The 26,189-nt window shown below is 42.8% G+C and overlaps 1 protein-coding gene across 1 annotated transcript in view; it reads left to right on the top strand.

Annotated features, from left to right (window-relative positions):
- The window catches only part of LOC139989472 (protein Fe65 homolog), a 158,783-nt gene that overhangs the window by 88,203 nt on the left and 44,391 nt on the right, over positions 1-26,189 (top strand). The window contains exon 4 of the mRNA XM_072007928.1: positions 12,667-12,985. Within this exon, the coding sequence (XP_071864029.1) occupies positions 12,667-12,985 (319 nt within the window). The remainder of the gene's footprint in view (positions 1-12,666; positions 12,986-26,189) is intronic.

The raw sequence follows: 26,189 nt of genomic DNA, 5'->3' as shown, positions 1-26,189 counted from the left end.
CATAAATAAGGTTATAATAACGAAATATATAAAACGATCGGAAACACGCATCAAATCGTTCGATCTTGGCTTCATTGATTTCGACTTCTGAATAACATTGAGCGAAATAACGGAACGCCCAAGCTGGCTACTATTGAAAACCTCTTAAAGCCTCGCCTACTTTTCCATTGACTGGCGATTCGCCAGCGATACGTCCCGACGATTTCGACGATTGTTCGAGCCCGACGAAAAGCCTCGAAGGGTGAAAGCCAACGAACAGAATAGGCTGGATCAATTAAAAGACGCGAGAGGAGAATTTACGGAAACGCGGAAGAGAAATGGCCAGCTGAAGAAACATCGTGGAAGGGTTACGAGCTGGAAGAACTAAACGACTAGCAGCTAATATCGCGAGAAATACTGTTATTGCCGCTGATATTTCGTGAAAACTCGGAGCACCGCCAGAGGGAAATCTCCTTATAACCCCTTCCACCGCGAAAGGATTGCGAGCGATACCAACGTCCATATTGCACCTCGTTTCACCTCTAATGCCTGCTTCCCGATCTCCCAACGAGAACAGACAATTCTCTCCAGATTAAACGCAATATAGATGGGAAAAAGTGGAGAAGTTACGCTCTCACGAATGTTTGTGCAAATATTTGAACGATTCTGTCCCGATACAATATTGTTTGACAACTCTTTCTTCCTCTCTCCCTCTCTCTCTCTCTCTCTCTCTCTCTCTCTCTCCCCCCCTCGCCCTATCTTGCTTTCTTTCTTTCTTTCTAATGCGAGGGATAAATCCTTGAAAAATGATCTTCACCCCATGAAGATTGTATTTGTATTCAGTTTCAAATTTAGATGTTCAAATACAAATTCAGTGATGAATCTTCGAATTGAAATTCATGGCTCTAAGTTCAAATTCAAACTAGCATTAAAATTCAAATTTAAATGCAAATACGAATTTGCAAATTAAAATTCGTTTTAAATTCCAGTTTTTCTTTTTAGATATAACATTTCGAGGATCATATACGTATCTCGATAACAATTTCCTCATCCTTTGGCACAGTATTTTTGTAATCTGTACTCGAACGTAATTATAATCGCACGTATCTTCCGATCGATGCACCTTTTTTTCGTTCAATAACTAATATCGCGGCAGATATTATTGCCGCTGATGTAACAGGGAAAATTTGCAACAGCAAAATTCGCCTCGGGAAAGCTTCTTGCAACTGGTTTCGTGCGGGCGGAAGGTTTGCGAACGATACCAGCCGGGTTTCATCCGCTTCCCACGTAATTCACGTCGACTCTTGTTACCGAAGCCCGGCCGGAAAATTCACGGCGAAGATCCGGAGGGAGAATATTTTTTCGCGAAATTATTATTGTTTCGCGACTAAAATTATATACGACGCGGTAGCGTCTGGCTTTTAAACGCTACGTTACAGAACAATATGAAATTCACGGAAGCTACCATTATCCCGATTCGCGGAATTTCTATACGGAATTCGTCTCGCGTTAAAATCCAATACGTATAAACTTTTTAACAGAACTGAAAAAAAGAGTAAAACCGTATTTTTCAATTTTCATCATTAGTGGCGTGTCTCCGCTCTCGCTAATCGAGAAGTTTCTTTCTCCCAGACTCTAAGTAAACTTTGTTCTTCTGAAAAAATTCTAACCGCATGTGATAAATCGCATAGTTTATCGCTAATGCGTATCAGGCTCGCTAAACGCTTAAAAAGTGGCTGCAAAACGTACATTGTACGTTGGTATGGAAGTTAAACGCCATTAGAAGGAAACAGCAGTAATTCCTTTAGCGTAGTTTCGGCATCGGAAGAGAGCATCGTGGTTCCAACAATGTTATCGCTACTTACTCAGTTGAACAATCGAATTACGATTGTATCGTCTGTACGCGCAACAGGACTGTCCGAACATTGCAACGCTTCTCGTTTAATACGTAATGCAACAGTGTTAAGGTAGCGTGTACGAGATAATCAAAGCCCCGTCTCGCCCAGCTGTAATCCGGGATAGTTTCTTCGTCGAAGAGGTGTACCAGCCGCGTTTCCCCTATAATCCTGTAATCCACTGGTTCTAGAGTCTGTTACGTTCTCTTTACATAATCTATAGGATCGCCGTTGTCGTCGTCGTAAGAAAAGGCACCATAAACAAACGGCTGATACGTGTACCAAATGCGTCGTTGGGCGGTTTACCGGCCGTTCGAGGGAGCCGCACTTTTGGAACGACAGAAATTATTTTGTAATATTGATCGTGCCGGAAAATTCTCGGGAGATCAAACGTACGATAAACCAGTATCTAAGAAGAAGGGTGAGCGGAGTCAATAAAACCGGCATGTCGTAAACTAAACGTAACGCCACGGAGAAAGTCGGTTGCCTGTGTAGTTAAAAGGATTAGTCGAGATGCCATTGCGCGGAAACGGTAAACGGATGTCAGCATGACGGTTCCTTCCTTGGTAAAAATTTCACCAGAAACCGGCGCAATATCGGTTTTACGGCCGCGCTTTAAAGATGTATCTAAGCCGCTTGTATGACGTGTACGTGCTGCTCGATGGACATTAAGGGGTTAAGGCACGTGAGAAACCAGACAAGGCCAACTTGTGTATCGTTGGAGTCAAAACCCCCTTCTTTTCGTGACGTTAGTCACTTTTCGTATGAAATACGAACGTTAAATTTTTTAATAAATATTTCTGTCGGGAATAGTAGATAGGACGAGGGTCCACTTGCACGATTATTCACCGGCAAATAATATCAACAAATTACGAGTTACGGATTATAAACTTCTCTTTTACGATATTACAATTTTTCCTCAAATACGATAATCGAATAATTTGTACAGTTTGTAGAATTTATTTGTAAAATTTTCTTCGTTTCATTAACAGGCTTTTTACCGTTATGCAATGGTATTTATTAGCAGCGGTAAGTTGTCAAGCTGTAATCTCGCGCTAAATCACGTTTCAGCAAAAAAGCGTCGTGAAAATTCCATTCAGCTTAGCGAAGCACGTTACTTACTCAAATAACGAAACTAAAAGTCGTTACGTTAAAAATGCAGATAGCCGTACAAGCGCAGAGCTTAATAGACGACAAGGGAAAGTACTGCAGGATTTCGGTACATAAAAGGTTAAAGGGGAGTTGATTTATGGCGCGTTGGGATCTTAGGTGAAAAATGGTCGATCGAAAGTACAGAAATATCTAGCTGGCGGCTTTGCCGCTCGTACGAAATGGCTCGGTCTCATGCCGCTTAAGTACATATGCCAACACGATTCCCCGTGAACCGAGCACGATCCGAAATGGAGAGCGCGTCCGCAAAGCGCGATAAAGCTCCTAGATCGTGGTGCGAGCACGCAACCTCCCTCTTGAAACGCGTTAAAATTGCATCATGCTCGGGGTTTATCGGTCTCCATCATCCGTAATCCTCTTCTAATTCGTCGAATTTTCATTTCACCGACCGAACGAAGATTCTCGTTCGAAAGATGTGGACGTTTATAGGAGAAATCGCGTTGGAAACACGTTGATCGTCGCCATACGATTCCCTGAGGGAAATCTTCGACATACTTTCTAACCGAATCTCCAGAAGTTGGCAACGCTCGTTGCCCGAAATCGGGCCGCCTGGAATTACCAAGAGGAGTTGCTCGAGTGCGATCGTGCCGCCGGAGGAGGAAAAAATGATGACCAAACTTAGGTTATTACCGCGGCACCGAGTTTAATCTAAATGCGAATCTAACGAGGACGAACCCCAACCTCGTTCGTGTGATGGCGCACACTCAAAGTCGTCGCTCTGCAATTGTATTCCTCTCGTCTGTACGTACCGCATCTCTGTGTGTTTCAGAATATACAGATTCGCGACTCGCGCTTCTCAGACAGCTTCTGTCTCGCCGACGACATGTATAACGGTTTCTGATAACTAGCAGGACCTTTCGAACTTTCCAGACTATCTTGTAATTAGACGAATTCGCTTAACTTTCGCGCCGCGTATCGCCGTTTCCGAGTCAACCGATCCTTCACCGAAGATCCATAAATAAAAAGAATACAAAGTGACGAATAGTTTTCTTCCTTGCGCCGTAATTCACACTTTATCACTACGTGCAACTGGAAATTATTGTCCTCCAGAGTATTGCTGGTATCAAGGAGGACACGAGTTAAATTATTCAACGGGAAAGGTAAATAGGATCTACAAAACGTTTATTCGATATTCTTTATTCCACCGTATCCTGCTGATCTTCTTCTCTTCCTCCTTCTATGTTTTCTTAATGCGAATTCGATCTTTCTCTCTGTCCGCCAACTACGGTAGATCGTCGTCAAGTACTTTGCGTACGACAGCTCGTCCTTGAAATATCGATTCGCATCCAACGGGTACATCGAACGGTTTCAAGATGGCGGTTGACGAACGAAGCAGACCAGAAGACGCAGTCAAATTAGATTATCTCTCTGTCTTAGTTTCTAGAATGTCTCTCCTCTCGCTCTTTTCTCCCTTCGTGCTCGGAGAATACGAAGACAGGCAAACTTGGATTTCTGACTTACGTTGAAACGCAGCCACACTTTGCTCTGACGTTCGCATAGATTTGCATAATTCGTCTTAATAGCGATCAGCCGGAATCCTTAAGAAGCAGTACCCTTCTCTCTAAGGATTCATCTCGGCGGAGGATAAAAAATTCTCTGCAGCTGTATAAAGTTAAGGATTGCTTCCGGAAATTTTCATAAAACGACGAAGATACGAAGATATCAATGATCGTCTGATAGAAACGATACGAGCTATTTATTAAATTGCCACGTGCGAAATGTTTTTGAACATGAAGTTTACATTCTACGAAATACGTGATACCATCTATGAAATATTATATAATATTGTCGATCAACCATATCAAAGATGAAGATATCTGTTGCAAATCATATACATCGAATGTTACGAAGATTCGTAACAGAAATCTGAGGATAATTTTCTTATGAGCTTAAATTTAAAAAAAGCGGACCCATGTATAATTAGAAACATAAATTTGTTTGCGACGGTCTAAGTATATCGAAAAAAAACGCGTTGAATTACGCGGAGATTACTTTAATCAAATATTTTACGTCTTAAACAAGCTACATATCGGCGTAATTTAATATTTTCAAAGGCAACACTTTACATATACCGACCTAATATTTTCTACGATGCGTTAGTCCATGAGACGGTTATTTTCACCCTATGAAAACACGTCAGAAACACCGAAAATCTTCGCTGCACACGTTCTTCCTTGACCTGACACGAAATTATTGCCTGTCACCGGGCATTCCAATCGAGTAATCTCAATTCTACGTCGAAACTACCGGTCGATCGCAATTACTCGCACGCGGAATTCTGCAGTAACACACACGCGAGACAGCAGAACCACTTACGAATAGATCGATAGCCCGAGTCAGTGTTATCGCGACGTATGGCTTGGTGCCAGACTCAGTCACTTCTGTTTTGTTGCCGTTTTTAGCGCTGCCTGTACAGACGTGGTCGCATACCACGTACCTACGTATACGTATCAACCCGTGGCCTTTTTCCCCTTGCTACGTCGTTCTTCGAGCGACTAAGCGTGGGAACGGCTATTTTTACAGATCATCCCTGAGTCGAACGTGTGACGAAACAGCTGTCATCGTCACGAAGAAATTCGTTTCGTCAGAGCTCTTTGCGTTGAATTCCCATCGCCAAAATTCGATAACTCTTTTGAAAGCTGTGTCACTCACGAGACACACGAAACGTTCGATGACCAGAAATATAACGCTGCGACGTTGACTCGTTCAAACTATAGCGTAGGAGATATTAAATTTGATAATTTTCTGCTTTTCAAACGCTAATATTGCAAATGATACATTTCCAATGATGAGAGGAGAGTAAAGCCGTGAGTTGAAAGAAATTCTATGAAAGCGTCCTTGGGTCGAGAGCATTTACTCTTCATTAAATCGCGCGCTAACGCATCGGCAAATAGCAATCGGGAAAAGTAGCCGTCTGGGGCATTAAGTAGTAGACTGTTTGAAACCGGATGCCAAAAGGACGAATTGAAAAAGACGCCTGGCATCGGCGTGTAGGTATACTTTGCGAATTAGACTGTCACTTATTCATATTCATTGAACGTCCCTACTTTACACGAACCATAAACCAGTAGGAAGGTTTTAACTACCGACCCATGACCCTTTTTACTGGCGCTAGCATGGTTAAGTGAAAACGACCGGTGTCTGGTCAGACACGAACGCGTCTCCCATCTACTTTTCTTCCCTATTCTCGTTGATGAAAATTCAAGTGTTTCGCGCGGAGATACTATCTTATTCGTATTGTTAATAAACGTTTGATTGTATTAAACAAAGGATTTACTATCCACCACTACTGCCGCTAGTACGTTTAAGCGAAAACGATCGGTGCTTAATCAGACGAACACGCCTCCTCCCCCATCCGAATTTTATACGTATTACTATTAAATATTCAACAATTTGTGAGAGTTACGAATTTTTATCAATGCTGGAACGTTTAAGTGAAAATGGTCAATACCTGATCAAACGCACCTTTTTATTGCCGACATTTTTACACATTATCAAACATAGTAGAGTTCACACGAGTTACGAATTGTTACTGACGCTAATATTTCTGAGTGAAAACGGCCAGTATGTGATCCGACAGGGCGCATTTTCGACTCTACGTCTATTTCCCCAATGACAGTCATAAAGTTATTTCTGGTAAAGACATCATTTTATACGTATTATTATTAATCACTGGAACTACCGATCATGTCACACGAGATACGATCGAAATTTTCATTCGCGAAACTGCAAAAGGTCGAATGTGCTTGATGGTTTACCGATCGTGTTGCTTTTATTAAAAAACAGTTACCAGGATATTCGAGGCGCCGCGTGGACGTAGTACGAGAATGATATATCGTTGTCCAGTCCACGGCCCACACGACGTAAATCATTGACGAGCCACGGTACGAAGCACGTCGAACTATCGTCGTCTATCGATCGCAATTATCCGGTAATAATATCATGCAATGCATCAATTTTCTTTAGCGGTCATACGTGCATCAGCGAAACATCCTGAACCAAGGTTATAGCATCGAAACAAGATATTCGATAAAGTAACGAGAACACGTCGATGACTTTATAGTCTAACGGAGGACTTTATTGGTCCACTCCGAGTGACCGTTGAACGGTATCGAGAAGCCAGATAAGATCGTACGGAAGAGGTCGACGTTGTTGGCGAGAACAGGCGGGGTTAGAGACTAGTTGGAGGCGGCATGGCGCGGCTAATAGTGTTTAAGGGTTGCGTGCGGCGCCGTAGGTGAATGGCGCCAGGACGTCTAAGCGCCAACGGGCCGACCGTTTCCAAAGTATACAGTATACGTGATTCGATCGTCGGGATATAGTCGACGATTCGTTGCTGGGAGGGGACAAAAAATACGCATAAGCATCCTTCTGTGAAGCCAATCTACGTAATCATGCAGAGTTACGTACATCCCCGGGAAACGGTATTGCGAGAGTCGAGCGAAAAAAGGGCTGAAAGGCCAATTGCCCTCGAACGAGATTGTTCGTAGCTTGTTCGACGAAAATGAACGGGGGAACCGAGAAGAGTGGTTGCGCAGAGGGAGGGCTGGATGCTCTTGTTCTTTGATTCTTTTCGTCGCTTTTTTTCTTTCCCGCTCTTGTCCTCGTTTTTTTTTTCTTTTTTTTTTAACATTATCCTTGTTGTTTCTTCTCATCGACTTTCGTTTCGAGTAATGGAAATGTAGCAAAAATACGGTGAATAGTTCTCCGAGTTGTTTCATCGTTTGCATTCAATCTTCCCTCTCGAATATCTTGATACTTCGCTCCGTCGTCTCGTTACACGTTCATATACGTACGTACGTATACAGGGAAGCATCGGAATCTCGAATAAATTTGTCTTTCGAATGTGTCTTTTAACGATCGTTTAAGAGACGTCGACTTCGGCCGCTTTCGGATATTTGGAGAACACGATGATCGGCTATGAGGATCTCGGACAGGCGACAAATAGAAATTCAACGATAGGGGAGAAGACAGTGTTAGACGCCATTACCTGAAAAAATCTTAACCTTTTCGAAGGTCCGCCAACATTTTCGGCGCGCTGTAAAAGTTAATGATGGGTTTTGAAATTGCCTCGGCCTTTTTTCGCCGTAACGAGACACGGTGCTTGGTTCTTCGCACCCCATTCTCTATAGTCTCTCGTGCGAGAAACATTTAAGACCGTAACTCTATTGTTATGGGGGTAAGGGAAAAAACCAGAAGGGGCTGTGAAAGAAGCGGGCAGCATCGACAGCCGGCCAAGAGCGTAATCGCAAGGCCGGGCTCGAATAAACGTTGAATTCCATGAAAGGGTTAACATGGGGTCGAGAATCACTTTATTTCTCGGCCCGTGAAGAATGTTATCGCGGTGAGGCGTGAACGAGAAGAATGGAACGTAGATCGCGAAGGATTTTTCTGCTGCTATTTCGTATTATACAGCGCAAGAGCTATTCTGTTGCTCCGTTACAAACGAAACAAACACGGCATACATTTCCCTTTTCTTTTCCTTTGTCTCTAACCGGCGAATTAATCCGTCTGAGAAAATTGTAGGAGGAAGTCGACTTTCAATCGAGACATTGGATATTCAAATTATCGTCGACCGACCTCCAGGAAAATTGGTTTGCATTGCGTCGCCCTGTTAAAAAATGGCTATCCTCGGTCCCAGGAATGCTCGACGGACATAGTCAATCGCCTCCGGTACTTATGAGATACGTGACCCTTGCAATTCGTGGGGCGGAGGTTGCTCCGCGCCCATGAAAGTTAATATTCCGTGGAAAGGACTTACGTAAGGACGTCGACGAAGGAAGAAAGAAAGAGAGACAGGGTGATCGCGAGAAGAGCAGAGGTGAAGGGGCCAGAGAAAAGAAGAAGGGATAAAAAGAAAGGGGGAAAAACGGAGGAGAGGTACTCGTTGGTGGTAAAGAGCCCCTTCACCCCCTAGACTTTACCTAGACTCGACCGAGGAATCGATAGGGTGACTCATCGAGGGGCGGTGACGGAGTTCTCTCCCTCCCTTATTCCTTGTCCTCCTTGTTCAGCCTTCCCACGCCCTTCTCGTACTCTTTCCATCACCTTGCTTCCGGTTCTAACGCCGAAAGCGTGTCCAAACTTTCAAACTCTCGCGTACGACCTACGTTCCGGTTACTTCTTCCCGTAGACTGTTCCTCGTTCTTCTTCTCCCTTGCGGGGTCGAAATAACGAAATGCACTATTCGGGTGCCTCGTGTCGGTATTCGTTCGTCCGCGGAATTTGCTGACTTCGGTGGTGACTTAAAAAGTTGCAAACAGAAAGGGGGAGAGAGATAGAAAGAGAAAGATAAAGAGAACAAGCTTGCTATTTTCTTGTTCGCCGCGTGTCGTTTTCCTCCGCAGTGCGGTCTCCTAACCAACCTCGGATCGTTGCAAACATCGAATCGATGCCACGAATTTGGCCACGTTCGAACGATATCGTCCTCTTTCTTCCTTGTTTTTCTTGCATTCTTTCTTTACCCCGTGAAAGTAGAGCGACAGACGCACGGCATAAGTGTAAAGTTTTCGCTCTTCGACCACCTCGAGGAAACTTTTCTCCATGAAATAACGAAGTCCGTTGGAAAAGCTGCAGCTGCAACTCGCAACTGCAACTGCACTTCTTCGGTCGTACCTATAACGAACATGCGGCAATATGATCGCGACGCCAGCCAATTTATCGTACACGAACGATCCACCCTCTTGCTGAGTCATCCGAAGTCCCTCCTGAATTAACGAAATCTTTCACACATTTCCATCGGACTTACCTACGAATTACACGCTCTCCTCTTGCTTCCTTCCGCCATTCGATCTTTAAATAATTAACCGTCCAAAGATCGTAAGCCGATTGCACAGCTGAAATATTCACGAAAAGAAGTTAATGGAATCTAAACGAGCGTTCTTCTATCGCGGACAATTACCACGAATCCACTCTTTTTGCTATAGCCATGTTCGCCTTTTCTTGCTAACGGCAGTGCCGTAAAATCAACCTTCAGGTTTCCAACGCTTTCCAACCGTTCCTTTTCCCCTAAAACTTTGATGCTCCCTTTCTCTCCGCTCCCCCCTCTCTCTCTCTCTCTCTCTCTCTCTCTCTCATTCTTTGTGCTTGCTTCGTCATTCCTTCGAACTGCTTTCAAAATAACGAGATGTATTGATGTTAACAAAACACTAGAGTATCTACTTCGTGGCACGTGTAACGAGCACGCGACCACATGGCCAATTTGTCGCCCCTAACCATGCCGCCCATTCGCTGATTCATCTGAACTTCCCCCTCGAGTCGTTCAACTTTTATCGGACATTCAGGATAATCATGAAGTCGAGCACCTGGAAATTAACGAACTCGTTTTTTACTCTGTCGATCGTGAAATTTTCAACGTGGCGGATCGTAAAATCGGCGAACAAGGATGATTCATGGTCGTTCGTGTGTCAGAGATAGATGAAACGCGAGAAAACTGATTACCCTCTTGTTCCGGGCAGAAATATAGCTGCAGTCGATGAAAACCGGCGAGGGTCGTAACAAACGTCGAATTAGCCGAAAGAGGTAGCATCAAAGGGTTGCAGAAGCAACTTTCGTTCGCGTAATTCGATCGGTTAATTATCTCTCCTGTCGATGGCCCCATTGTTTCCTCAGGCCCGTGGAAAAAGCGTATGGTACAGAAATTCGCGAACTAAAAATAGCTTGTCTTTGATCGGACACTTTGTAATCGTGCATATGTCCGGTCGATTAATTTCATTCATATTTTTATCTCGTTAGTGTTTTCCTCTATCGTGTTTACAGTTGCTATTTCAAATATAATAACACGATTCTTGATTTAATCCATGGAAAGTGATGCAACTAACAAAAGGTGGCGCGTTTTTTGACAAGCGACTCTGGTCGAACACGAACTCCGCGTCGATTTGGCCGAAAGAAGCTCGGGCTCTCGAAGCACAGAGCTTAAAGCTCGCGGTTGAATCAATACCGAGAACAGGAAGGAGATAGGTAGACAGCAGAAGAGATAGGAGTGTCAAGGATAGAAGAAAGGAAGGAAGGAAGAAAGGAAGGGACAAAGGAGGCCAAGGAGATTCGTCTTAGACACCCAGATACATGCACGTACACGTAGCCAGACACACACATTCTTCGGGCCTGTTCTCTGTGTATAAGCCAGCGTGTCTATACACCGTGTATATACCCGATAGTTTGTCAATAAGTACATGGAGGTTCTTCGCAACGTTTTACGATTAACCGGCGAGATTTTTTTAACGAAATGACCGGCATCGCGTCGGCATGGATGCGTTATGCCGGTTTCTGTACAACGTCCTTCTAGCTACTGTCGTCTTGCTAAGGAGTATCAGTGAGTAGCGTAAACGTACCGTGCTAAATATAAAATGTCATGTTTAAAATAGTAGTCATCATGATCATCGGTATATCTATGTCTCTCTTTCCACCTTTCTCTCTCTCTCTCTCTCTCTCTCTCTCTCTCTCTCTTTCTCTCTTTCTCTTTGTGTTACTACGAGCTTGAAACTCACTCCTTTTTTACGCTTTCCAACCTTCAGCCTATACGAGACCTGATCAGTCGGTCAATGTTTTTAATCCTCTTACACCGTCAAGAAGAAGACTTTTGGTCTTCCCTCTCGAGGATTCTCGAGCGTATTTCAACTCGTGAGGTCGTCTCTTCGCGATTGATCCGCTATACCCTTCGTTTCGTTTCCTATTTACCGCTCGAACGATCTCTCAATTTTTCTTCCGTTGATTTATTTTCGTTCGCGTTTTATATCACGAACAATTCGTGACGCTTTCGTTATCGTAACGTCAACCACACTTTTCTACGAGTGCCACCAAAACTAGAACTATCGACCGTCTGGTTATTCGTACCCGGTCTTTTATCACATCTTCGTCAAACGCAAACTTATCGGACGACTGAAACGCTTTAGTTTCTATATATACGCAATAGTAATTTACATACTTCTTTTTCAATGGTTACGTCTATCTTAGGCTCTTGCGAAACTAATCTTTGACCTCCGTTTCTAATCTACCGATAGTCTCTTGTGTCGTGACTAATAACACGTGCGTGCCGGTTTGACGCATGTTCCGCAAAAACAGTCTCACGAAACAGTCGGGCGACCTTCGAAAAATGTAATTTAGTATTGGGAAAGTTTTCTTCCTGTTTTTATAAAACGGATTACGCTATAATTTAACATTTGACCGAAGATAAGTATAATTATCATTTGGTTCATCATTTCATTGATAACTTCTTTAAATGTAGTAAGTGGAAGTTCTTTCCTTAAATTCTGCCTTAGTTCTTTTAAATAAATTTCTATCATTCTTAGTAATTGAACGATGAATTACAATCTTGAAACTACCATAATATAAATTATGATTTCCAGTACGTCTCTCGCATATCTCTCAGTTTACTCTCAAATCTCTCTCAAATTACTTGTTGTGATTGTAGCCATCGAAAATTGTAAACGTTAGTCATCGACGAATTTTACAACTCGCTATGTCGTGTCCGCCTGCTATGATGTCTCCTATACGTAATTTCCACTGTGAAGTGATCAAATACTCCAATGAACGTTTCCCTGCGTATGCCTTTAAGCAACTAACAATTCTACCGAGGGTACTAACTTAATTTTAATAAAAACAAAATTTTCTCAATGTGTTTCAGAAAACGGTCTTCTCTCCTTTGAGAATCCCAACTATCACTTGGACCCAGCTCGTCTGGACGATGCTTTGAACAGTAATGAAAACGGCAGCTCTCTGTACGATGAATTGTATCAGGAATTGGTCGGAAACGGTGGCAGAAGCGGTGAAGTAACTGGCGGCGGCGGCGGTGGCGGCGGAGGCGGTGGTACGAGAGTGCAAGCCCGCAGAACGTACGCCACATTGGATCTAGGCAGCATGGGGGTTGACGTCACTCAAGGTCCACTCACACAGGATTCTGTGACAGAGGACGCACCGGACAATACCGACAACCATAACCTAGGGTGAGTAGAGATTCGCTAATTTCGTTTCGTTGACATTAAATACGAACTCACGTTCGCGAATAATATATGAAACGGAGAACGTGTTCGTGATTAAATTCTTGGATACACGCGACGATGTTATAGACATAAATGACCACACGGGCTAAACATGATAAATCCATTTTTGATAAAAGTTGAAAAGGAGAAAACTATCAGGTAGATACAGAGATACTAATAGCTTAAAAGTAGGTGATGCAGAAGATATATTTAATTCCAATATATCTTCAGAAAGACGTGTGTAATTCCAGAAATAAATGTAAAAGAACATTTGAAAATGTAGGGTAGCTTGATGGCATGTACGAGTAGAATTTTAAAATATGAGAAATGTAATTTATCATGTTTCATTCTCATAGTCTTAAATCGGAAATCCTAACTATCCGAATACCGGTTGAAGAGACGATCGATTATCGTAATTTCGATTCAGAAAATTTAGAATATAAATCTAAAGGTAATATTACATTTTTATATAAACGTATTTATTTTTGTTTAATCTTGATATTTAACGATCATACGAAGATAAAGTTATTGTATCGTCGAAAAATTCGATCGTTATAACAGCTTGTATTACGATCAGTTTGTATAATTAAAGTTCTACTGTATGTATATCTAAAATCGATAAGGTAATCCCTAATATACTCGATTTGACGAAACAGATAGTCTGATCTCTAGAACGTCCATAATATAATCCGTGATTTATATTAGTCGTCACAGAAATCCACCATTTTCATCAGAATATCATTACGTTTCTGCTTTTAAACGGGTGGCGAGCTCGCAGCAACGGCTCTCCGAGTTTCCCTTATTCGTAATATTCCCGGGCGGCTGTCGAAAGCTTCGTATAAGCGAGAAATCGGCTTCTCGAAGCGAAATCGAGAAATCGACTCGCTGAGAATGTTCCTCGTGGTCGTACCTAGGTAATATAAGATCCGGCCAGGCAGAATCGTTGATAAAAGTCCCGAGTCGGACCTCATCGGACTACCGCATAAAATTTCAATAAATCCGGATCCGTGAAAAGGACTCGGACAGAAGGAACGTATAGTCGATGGTACAAGCCAGTTTGAACTTATTCCCGACTGTTACACGAGAGGGAGGGTCTAGGTATTTGTTCGATCACTGAAACTTCTCCTCGTTCAGCTCCGACACTCTCATCGAAACTCCTTTGTCTTCCACGGCTGTTATCGAGCCCTGATAAACGTTGAGAACCACCTTAAAGGGAACCGTCGTTTCTGCCTCTTTGTTCTTTCTTTTTTTTTTTTTCCTCTCTCCCTTCGATGAAAACCATGAAACAAGAGATTCTCGTCAATTCGATGTCTATTTTTCCAATTTGATCGGAATTCTTTTGAAATCATGGCAAATTAAGACTTTTTCCGGACTATAGAGAAGGGAACACAGCACCGATGAATCGAACGAGCAACTTCGTCAAACCATTCCAAGTTATTCGAACGCGACTGTTATACCGGCCCTCCCGTATTCGCGATTGTTCAACGGCCTGGAATTCTCCGCGTCTCCTTCGTTCGACACTCCGGTTCTCGCCCAGCTGTTAAGTCCTTTCGTCTCGAGGACCTTTTGTCGGCGATGTTTGGAATTACCCCAAGTCTCGTCCCGACTCGTTAATCTCGCAAACGAGGTCTCCGTCAACTCGATCGCGGCTCCTTTTCGTCGATTTCAGAATTAGATTGGAGACGTTCCTCCGGTTTCGTCATCGCTTTTCACGATCGCCGACGAGTTTGCCGCCACGATTCATCCACAATAAACGATCGAAAATTGTGTTCTATCGTGAGAAAGATATTTCGTTGGAAAGCTGTCGAAAAACTTACACATCGTATTAATATTAAAAAAAAAAAAACATGGCTTAAGCATGATAAACCGTTGGTTATCTAACAACTTTCTCTTACTATTGCCTCGTTTTTCAACATCTTACGGATTTTTTAGGATCCGAGTTAAAAACGTGAAATCCAAATGTGCATTATCCTTAGCTACATAATGAAAACTATAATTATACGTTCTTTCTATCTGAAATTTTAGAGAAAAGGACGAGGTTAGAATTTACCAGTCGATGAGTTGGTGATTTGGTCATCCAACAACTCGTTCATTCCCAAAGAATAATTATCTAAAACGAAGTTTAATGAGACAGAAAAAGAATCGTAGCTGCTGTGAACACACACACTCTAGCTGCACCAGGTTTCGACGCGTTCAATCAACACGTATTTTAATGAACTACTACTCCTTTTTCGCCATTTCATTTTGTTCGGTCTACCCTTTTTCTTTTTCTGTACCTTTGACCCTCGTCTTCTTTTCGCTGCTCGGAAATCCGGACAAACATAAAAATGCAATTAAGGAAACGCCTGGCGTCTGGCAGAGGCCGCATACTTCTTGTTCCGTCGTGAAAGGTGGCTTCTTCTTGCTCGTCCCGACGACTTCCTCCTGTGCCACCCTTCATTACCTCTTCTTTCTCCTTTGTCTTCCCTTCGAGCTGCCTAAATTCAGTCCACCGTTCCGTTGGCTTGGTTAAATGGCCGCAAACCCAGGAAACAGACTAGAGGGAACGCCACCGTGACATCGAACTTTGAAGCATCCAGTTCAAGCAATTAAAAAGTTCTACGGTGAACGGATTCAATAGGCGATCGACCAAAGGAGATCCTTAATCGTCCCTGGTATTTTGATGCCGTGTTCCTTCCACGAAGACGATCACCCTTCTCCCATTAATCGTGAATTCTGAATACGAATGGAAAAAAAAGAAAACCGTTCCTTCACTCGCCATCGATATTTTAGGATACCGATTTGAAATATACTGCCACATCGAAGAAGGAAAAATATCAGCGAATGAAATCTCCAAGCTAAAACAAGAAAGAAATCTTCATAATCACAACTGTCGATGAATTGAATCGCGACTGTCGATGCTGCTACGAGGTAAATGGTTAAAAGGCTCGCACTGATGCATCTGAATGCTCGCAAACTACATAAACAAACACTTCGGACGTTTCAACGGTTGGAATCGACGCCTGTCGCCAGGTCCGACGCATAGTAAGGTAATGAAGCTATCGGCGAATGACAATCCGTCGCAACTGATCGAATTTTACGGTCGAAGCAAAGTGGAAAAGCGAATTTCCCTGCCTGCAGGCCGACCCGCTTTCATCGTGGGTGTAACGTTAACTTCGTTTGCGTTGATGCGCCTGAAACGTACGCAGTGTTACGTTGTTAGGCGCTTGACGTGCTCGTATAATTTCATGCATCCGAGGTGGCTAGGTCACCATCGCGTCGCCGGAAAATCGGTAACCTAATAACGTGCTTGATTATTCGACAACCGTCCGCGGTAATTGCCGTTCGCGAAATCTTTTCCCGCAACCTTCCCGGATAACTTCGTTTACGTCGTATGGAACATCGTTCAAACTTGGGCTCCAATTCATTTACGCGTTCTGCCTATAGTAACTCTGCCTCGATAGTTAGGCTTCAGATACGATGAACGATTTACGTCCTTCTTTACGAGAAATTATGGTGGACAAATACTAAAGTCGAAACGAAGAGAACGTTGTACGAGTGTGATAAGTTCATTGGTTGGATACAGTAGTATTACATGGCAGACGATGAAAGTTACACGATAAGTTGCCGAACTACCTTTCCCCCAAATTTAAGCGATCTCCCTAATATCATAGGGCCTCGATTTTCCTAGTTGATCTTCTATAATGGATAGGGAAAGTTTGAACTGTTAGCGAAGAAGCTATTCTAGAAGTCATCGTGGCCAATTGGAGCTTTCCAGAATTGGATATTTGGAATCTTCCGGAATCGAATGTAGATTCGATTGTCTAGAGCCTTTCAGAATCGGCTGTTCGAAACTTCTTGAAACTGAAGATTCCACTTTATTTGTTCATCTGACGAACTATCTTTCTACGAAATGAAAGATACGATAAGAGCGGAGAGCAGAATTGGCTAATTCACTAAAAAACGAAATACACGCGATGTAGCTACTGTCTTCGCAACATTTTCTGTTTGTCGGAGAACGCATGCGTAACATTCCACTCGTGTACATTGCGTCATTAACTTTGCGATTGCCACATTTTCTTCGATGGTACTGCCAATTAGCCGAAGCAACAAACAGTTCATAGTTTGAAGAGAAATTTCGATTATCGCTACTGAGGCGCACATTCAGCTGCATAAAGTTAAAAATGCAATCCTGCCCAGTCTTGCATCGTCATCACTGCAAAATCGCCAAGATATTGCATCGATCTTCGCTTCCGTCAAACTTTAAGAGGAAAACCCAATGGCCATCGCGATTGCAGAAGTTCTACGATGAAAAGTTCGTCACCGTATCCGGTGTCCAGACGGTATCTGGTAACATTCGGCTGGCAAAAATGGCTTGGAGAAGAGTCGGTGCAATTTCGAGGGTCGGTCGCTTTGTCAAAGGCGAGAGAAGAACGAGCGTGAACTGGACGAACTCTCAGCAGAACAGAGGAAGCGAAACTGGACGGTGATGGGACTAGACGCGAAATGTCCTGATATTTCGTTCCAAACTCCAGCCCTCGAGGTGGGATATTAGACGATAAGCCTGCGAAAAAAGGGGTCGTTGGACGGATGAGTAGAGAGCTGCAACGACCGCCTGGCTCAGAGATTGAACTTCATCTAAACTTGCGACAAACTTTGCTCGTACTTGCCACTATCTCTCATACTTCTGTCGAATCTCCGCCTACAACCCTTAACCTTGTTCCACTCCGACGGTGCCGCTGGGAGGGATGAGAGAAAGTTAGGTGACAGGCAACGAACTGCTTCTGTTCTCCTCCGTCAGAAGGATGTCTTTTGGTTCTTTGAAACCAAAAGAAGGTAAACCAAAAGGGAAAAGCAGGTATTCAAAGGATTCGATTCAAAAGAGGACGGAGATAAAGACGAGGGGAACGAAAGTTGAGAAAATCCGAGTGTCTACCAGGAAAATAGAAAGTAACATGTTTCACGGTGAAACGAGCTAAAACGATCAAAAGTAAAAATCAAAGGGACGACTTAAGAGAAGCCAACGTTATCAATTAACGGCGTTTGTCTCTGCCATTCGTCTCGCGAATTTCTTCTTGAAAAGATCCTCTTCAACGAGCTCCTATTTTCTCTTTAAAAGAAGACAAAATCTAGGAAGGAATAAAAGAAAGTAGAGGAGGAAGAGATAGAGAGAGATCCGTGAAATTCGACGCGCTCGAAAGCGAACAAATCGCGTTTCAACGTTGACGTGCCGCCAGAGAGCGGAAATTTGCTACCGAACGGAAGGAAGGGCCGATAGAGCGCGGTCGGAGCAGAGGCACCAAGCTGGACGTGCACGATCCACAGTCTGGATTATATATTTTCCGAAAGCATAGCAGAGGCTAGAGAAGGACGAGAACGCCGGCCATCCGGCGCGCTTAATATATCCGCATTATTCTTCGTCTGGTGAAAACTGGCTTGGTCATAGAACTAGTAACTGATGCAAGTCCCTGGCGGTTGTAGTAGTAAGGACAGGCCAGACAGAGGTAGATTAATGCAATCCGCATCAATCTCCATCGGGGTTGAAGGGCCGTCTTCCCTCCAGGAAGCCATCAGCATCGCCGTTCCTATTCACTTACGCCTGTTCGCCGTTATTATGCATCATTTTGCTCTCGCTTTTTTGGCCAATCATCTTATCGCCATACCGGTAGACCAAGTGCTCAGGCAAATGGACCGATTACCGTCGAGTAGCCGCGCGATGTAAAACATCCGTGGCCCAACAGTTCCCTAGTGATAATTGAATTTTTATCGTTGTTCCCTTCTTCGGGGCATTATTCGTCCAGCTATTACGCGAATATCTCGTTATCGATGTTCTTTGTGGTGCTGTGGAAAAAAAAGGACAAAAAAAGAAGGAAAAGAGCGTTCCATTAGGGGACTGTTAGTGGATTTGTCAGTAGACTGCCTAGGCTTCTGCTTTTAAAGGGTAGGTCAGGGATTACGTAGGATTGATACGCATGAAATATAGGGATGATAGAAGACTTTCGCTCAAACATCTTAAAACGTCTTTCATTCTTAGCAAAACTCCAATATTTCATATACACCGCTCGAAACAATTGTTACAACAAGTAATTGTTTAGATTCAGAATTTCCAATTACATGCAGTTTTTCGTAAATTTTCATATATTTCTTATATACGAGACACCAAATATTTTTGTATTATTTTCCTTTATTACATAATATTTTTTCGTGTTTAATCACATACAACAACTATCCCAGTATTTTCCAGTGGTACACATAGAATATCTACAAAATATTTCGACAATTATGTCCTTACTCCATATTCCTCTAGCCGTGAATGTAGAAGAACCTCCACTTTTTCTATGTAATTCAAATGATCCTCATAGTAATGGGAAAAAATCACCTATACCACGATGCATTCGTGTCTTTCGTACTTTTTGCCGGTTTCGAACCATAGCGAGGCTATCGAGTTAACGTACGCCAGGAACCTGCACCTTTTCATTTTTATTATCGCCCGGTTATTGTGCAGCGGCGAGCATGTGTCGCGATACGTGCAAGCTTTTCAACGACAGACACACGCGTCAGGGTTGAATATGCGCGCATAATCGCGACCTAGCGTACAAAGCGGTGTCTCGTAATGGGCATATCCCTGTATCCTGATAAAATTCCCACGCAGATCTGACCCATTCAGGAAGCGTAAACCCGTAAGAAACGACGACGGTCGCTATTCGAACTACCCTGTGAATTGCGGGTCATCCTCTACAATACTGGCACAGACGGAAGAGAGAGAGAGAGAGAGACAGAAAGTACTCTTAGCTGTAAGTTTCCTCTATCGGTTTCGTAGATATCATTCATACTACAAAAACTAAAAAGAAGTATCGCGTAACTCAACGTGTGACACAACGTCAAAGATTTACTTTATCAGTGAGTTTAAGAGATCGTAATAAAAATCATCCTCTGTCATCTCATCGATTTCTGTTCAGTATATTTCAATTCTTTCTTATTTTTTTGTATATAATTAAATAACGAAGTTGTAGTCCTAAAATTTTCATAGAACCATATCGTACATGTACCTATATTTCTGATATTACTCTGACGATACATCCATGGCAGATTAAAAGGCTCCGCGGATACGATATTATTAGTTCTATTTTACATCGACTTCGAAACAGCGTAACGTCTACTGTACTTAATAAAAAGAGGAGAAAGTAGGAAAGATGGGAAAAAGTTTTCGGGTAATTCACGTGCCAGCGTTCAGGGAGCGTTGTAAGTCACCTCGACAACACCCTCCGGAGCACTCGAAGCCGAAACGCACACACCCGTGAGAAAGAACGAACCATTTCCAAGGGTTCTGTGAAAAATACAAGAGAGAAAGAAGAGAGGGTCGGAAGACGAAGGAGAGAGGAGGGAACGAAGGTATCGTGGAAGAGGCTAAAAGTGGCGGAACTCGCACCTCGCTAGGATAGGTATCTTAACGATCGTGTCTGAGGCGGGATACATTGGGCGTGAAATAAGGCGCCTTTGTTAGGGCAGCTTTTCTTTAGAGCCTGCACCCCGCCTAGCCGCGACTCATTCCCTCGAAGCGTTCGCCTTTAGTTTCCTCCGTTACCACCCTCGCAACCGCAACCTCCGTCAGGATCACCGAACAGAGGGTCCACACTCTCTGACGCTCCGCGTCTTTCGCTAGGATCGTCTTGCTCGAACTCGGTGCAGGAGGACTGACAAAAAACGAACGTTTTCTCGACACGTTGTAATTTACATTGAAAACTGATACTTTCGATTCAGATCAAACATTTATTTGGTAGGACAGCTTTATTGCAGCATATTTGGAGCAATGGGAAGAGGAGGATTTCGACACCAAAATAGGAATATAATTAGATAGAGTCTAAAAATTATAACTCAACGACTATGGTCGAGTATTTTTATAATTTGAAACTTATTAAGGACTAACCCGGACATCTTTCCGGAGTATATCCCCAGGCTCACGCGTACTCTGTCTCTTGAAGCATACTACGAAAATTCCTCTCTGCTTTTCTCTTCTCTTGGCTTTGAATATTTTCACCTGGGAGCTGAACATTGCTTGACCTTGAAATGAAATCGAATCGGTGGCAGACGAGTGATATCGTATGCATTCCGCGCAGTCTTCACTGTATCTTCAAGCCCGTCACGTCTCACGCTCCCCATATACGATGTGAAAATTTATGATAGGCTGGCAGGCGTCCTCGCGCCCCTGTAATCCCTTAACGTCGTTACCTGCAACACAGTCTTGCTTTCCTTATTTCTACCAATCGTTCACGGGGAATTTCGAGCCGCGACATTATCGTCGATCACGCGTCGAATAAAGAACACGATGAAACAGAGGGTTGACATAAACCGGGACATCCCTCGTTCAAGATTTCCAATTGATATCAACGCATAATCCCGCCTCTATATAACTCCGTGTATCCTCTGATTTTCCTCCGAACCGAGGTCACGCGTATTATTCTATCGTTCTTTGATCCGATCCTAGATTTCGTATGTTCGCTTTGACCCTAGCTACCCTTCGAACGGATACGGAAAGAATCGAAATCGTCCACCTTGAAGATAAAGATAATGGGAAGATCGAGCAATACGGATTTTGCGACAACACGTTCAACATATAGGAATCAAAGCACGACAGTTCGATGGAATCTGGTAGTTCCAAGGCACCCAAGTTTAACCTGCGAGTGTTTGCTAATGAACTCCTAGTAGCGCAAGTAGAGCCGGTCAGTACATAGTCGGCCACGGAACTTGAGGAACCTCGTTAATGAGAATAGGCATTGCGAGTACCGTACAACTACCGTGAAACACAAACGTTTCAACAACGTTTAACGAAGAAACAGCTACAAGGTACAATAGGGAGGCACCGGCAAAAGGTAAACGACACATTGTTCTCGTACCGGTGCGGTGGTAATATCGAGTATTACAGTGGACCACGTTGTCAGGGACGAGTAATATACTCGTGGACGCTTGCTAGTGGGCCGAGCTTGGTCAACTATAATTCCAAACGCTTAAATAATGCAACGAATGCATCCACAGACCGCGCATACGCGGCTACATTCGAGCGACGCGGTTTCTCGTCGACCGCGTTTTCCTCGCCGATAAAACTTTCACGACTATCCCCCGATCGAAGTTTTATTGCGGCTTATCGATTATCTGCCATAGACGTAATTGGATTATTTCTCTGTTCAGGACATTGATACCTCTCCCCCCTCCCCTTAGTCCCTTTCGACCCGATTCGTTTAACTACGATGAAATTGAACTCGGTCAACGGCATATTTTCTTTTTTTTTTTATCTTCTCGCGCCCCGAGGAAACCGAATCCGGATCATTTTGATGCTCTTAAATCAAATCGAGCGACGGGGCTGTTCTGCGTTTATCCGCGTTTCATAGGCATCCCTCTCCGATTTGTCTGTACTGAGTTTGTGAAATACGTTTTCAACGATAAATTGAATGAGTTATCCATAATATTAAAAGTAGACTAAAAGGATTCAGTCTTTGTTTTCCTACGTCAAAAACAGATATCGGTGAAAATCTGTAAGTGGATCGACACGTTTAATAGTCGGACGTTCCGACGTCTGCCGTTCTACCGAGGATTTTATTACGAGAACAGAAAAGGTGGATTTCCGGAAACATGGAAATAGCTGTTACTCGAAATCGAGGTCAGATAGGGCAATGGTTTCTAGAAACGTTCGGTACGCTCGATTCATATTATAATACGCCAGAGAAATTGCTCTCTTTCTCGTCTAGCAACGCTGCATTGCGGAACACCGTATTGCGGCGCGTTTGATGCAGTTCCCCGGCGTAAATGTGTCGTGTTACGATAGATCCTCTTCAACGGCTTTTGTAACTTGCTTTATACGTCATACCTGGCCATCTTACAATAGCGCGACACCCAACTATAAATGTATATCGATTCCACGCCCACGGAGATAAATACGTCACACGGCGTACACAATGCACGACGTCGTTTTTGATACCAATACCGATCTTCAAAGCAGCCGCGTGAGACGCCAATGCGTTTCGATCGCGAGATGTTTTTCCAATCAGATTTAATCTCGACGTCGCGCGTTCAACCACTCACGGCATCGAGAAGAGAAAGAAAGAGGGAAAAAAAGGGAAAAGAAAATGAAAGCGTATCGTGTAACGGGATCTCGATGTTCCCCTGCGACTGATGAAAACGAGGCTGTATCACTATGAAAAGTTTCGATTCCCAGCTACGAGGAAGAACCTATATTACGTCTGTCGGTCTCGAAATTTCTAAGGGAAGATCGATACTCCGCCGTGATAATTATTTAAAGCAACACACCGGGATGGTTTTTCCATTACTTAGTACGGATTAAATGAGATCGCCTTTTTTCTTTTTACGACGAAGAACTGAACATGGTTTACGTAATTGATGAGGTTTGAGGAAAGTGTTAGACATAAGAAACCAAATATTTCGTGTAAGATAATTGTGGATAAAATTGATCTGTAATAGAGAAATTTGGATATTACTAAACGTTAAAGTGTATTATTATATATATTTGTAAGAATTCTGAAATTCATGAAACGACGCTTTAAATAAATATAGATATTACGTATCGTTCCCTGTATTTAGTTCGTTTTTTGGACGAAATGTACTTTTCTCGTCTCACATTTAGTAGAACAACGAGAACATCGATATTCAAATTGATGTTATTCTCAGAATGTTAACGATCAAATGACGTGAGAAATGAAAGCATAGAAATAGATGCGGAACAAATAGACCATAGCCCGAAAGTTGACCTAAAATTCGAGTTCTAAAATGAGTCATCAACGTCCACATACAAGTTCCATTTATTTTTGAGATATGGAACACGTGATTAAATAAAAATTAAGAACGGGAAACGTAAAAGTACGATTTATAGACAGAAAATAAACCTATTTGGATTCTAAATTCGGTAAATCTGTTACTTCCAAGGTGTGAAAATGAAACACGAGGTAGAAAGCAGGGAAATAAAGTAACGAATTGCTATCAAAAAATTAACCCAAAGATTTATGCTGCAAAATCGCCAAATCGTTGCAGTTCAAATTTCGCGTTATATCCAAACTAACCAACAACGCTAAATGAAAATTCGATACGGGGGAACTGAAAGTATCAATCGCCTGTTAAGTTAAAAAATTAACTTAGAAATTGGATTTCTGGAATTAACCGATCCTCGACGTCCAAATACTGCTAAAATATCCAATAACGTTAAATGGAGAGAATTTTCTCGAGGAAAACGAAAACGTAAATTACAGCGAGAGAAATCGTTCGAATAGTACGGGATTCAGCGAGGCGTCTAAATCCGCTATTCTTCGGCCGAAGAATACGCGTCGCATCCTATCGATCCCTGGGCGCCCGGAAAAACGTATCCGACTGGGCGCATTCACGCACGAGGAGGCGCGGCCGGCCGCTGAAAATTTCAATCCGCGATTTCCATTCTAACGAGAGGCGGCGGACGTCGATCGCGGCGCACCGCCAAGAGGCTTTCAATTTCATGCAAATCGGCGGGCATCGTTGGAAGAGATGCACAAACACATCTGCGTATCTCGACGAACGTAGACTCGCGCGCGCGCGTCGCTTGCTTGTTATTAAAATGCTTACACTGGCCGGTGGGTCGTCGAAATACACCGGATATTGCGGATTTTTCGAGCACCACCGCAGGAAACGCTCGGCCATTCACGAAAATTTCTGTCTCCGAATGTTACTCTTTTTCCGTCCCTTTCCCCCTACCATTCCTGGAGCTTATGAAAACCAGCTACCACTTTTTTTCGGCCTTCGATAAAGGGGAACGATTCGAATCGAGGGATTTCGTTCTGCTCGTTATGTTTCGCGCTCGATAATTCCGGCAAACCCGATGTTAGGGTATGAAATTGCAGGATGTGAACCAACAACGGCTCACAATCATACATATAGATACTTTCAGAAACTTTTTATGAATATATCATATGGAGATACGATGGAAGATATTTTCGGATTCCATAAGTAAGCCGTAACGAAATTTGACCATTATCATCGTTTCTTTTTTTATTTATTTATTTAACAGGCGTATAGTGGTCATATTAAAGGGTATAGGATACACGAGTATAAGAACTGATATAGAAAGAACAAGCATTAAGTACGAGCAATGAGTTTTACAATTTCATCGGAGATGCTATGGCTGCTTTAAAGGAGGTTACGGTTCCGTCAAAGAAGTCGACGATTTTTCGCTACCATCGTTCACAGTTGAACGAAGTCTATTAATACGATCGGACATACCTAAGTTAGTCCGGTATTGAACCATATAAAAAAGTTGCCATCTTCTAATGGGAATTACAGGAGCGAGTATCATATTAATAAAATTTCAACAAATTTGGAAATCTGCATAGAAGCTACGAGTTATTTAGTGCAAGTCTGTATTTCACAGAGATCAGAAAAGTATTTCTACGATTAATTCATTATATTGATAAATCTCAATATTCACTTTAACATTTATTATATGTTAAAAATGGTTGTTCACACATTATACTAATTTTTTACCGGATATATCGTCTTGTAACTTCCATAAACATTTTCAGATTGATTCCGAGTTTCACCGATATAATCACGACAGCCGTGATCTCATTACAGTATTAATAATATACGCATGAAAGGTTTCTACGATAAGTACCCTTTCTACTATTTTCGTGAACCACTATACATGCAGATATGTATCGAGGCTGATTTCTATCTTATAATTTCGGTCCGGTAACAAGAAGAGGAGAACGAACGATATGAAAAAGGAATTACTTTGGTGGGCAAAGTTTCGTCATTTTGAGGCTGCAATAAATACTGACCTGTTTTATGCAAATTACTGGTTACAGGCGCGAAACTGACTACCTCCCTTTAGTCCCGCATAAACGCGCTTCCAACGCCTGTTATTAAAGCGCTTATGGTACAGCGTACTTCCGCCGAAAAGAAGCATTTTTCTTTTCTTTTTTTTTTTTTTTTTTTTTTTACGGTGAATGGCGAAACCCGTAAGAAAAGAAAGGGGAACGAGAGGAAGAGGAAAAAGTGAAATAAAAGAAGAACGAGCTGGAATAAGGAGGGAATGCAGGAATTTTAAACAGGTCACAGCAAACATTTCTCCATTTACATTCCATACATTTATAATCGCGCTGTAAATTGTACAACAAAAATATCGTAGGATGTTCGTGGTGGTCTATGACCTGAG

Source organism: Bombus fervidus, chromosome 7 (genome assembly GCF_041682495.2).
Source record: "Bombus fervidus isolate BK054 chromosome 7, iyBomFerv1, whole genome shotgun sequence".
Classification (NCBI taxonomy): Eukaryota; Metazoa; Arthropoda; class Insecta; order Hymenoptera; family Apidae; genus Bombus; species Bombus fervidus.
This window is presented reverse-complemented; position numbering and strand designations above follow the sequence as displayed.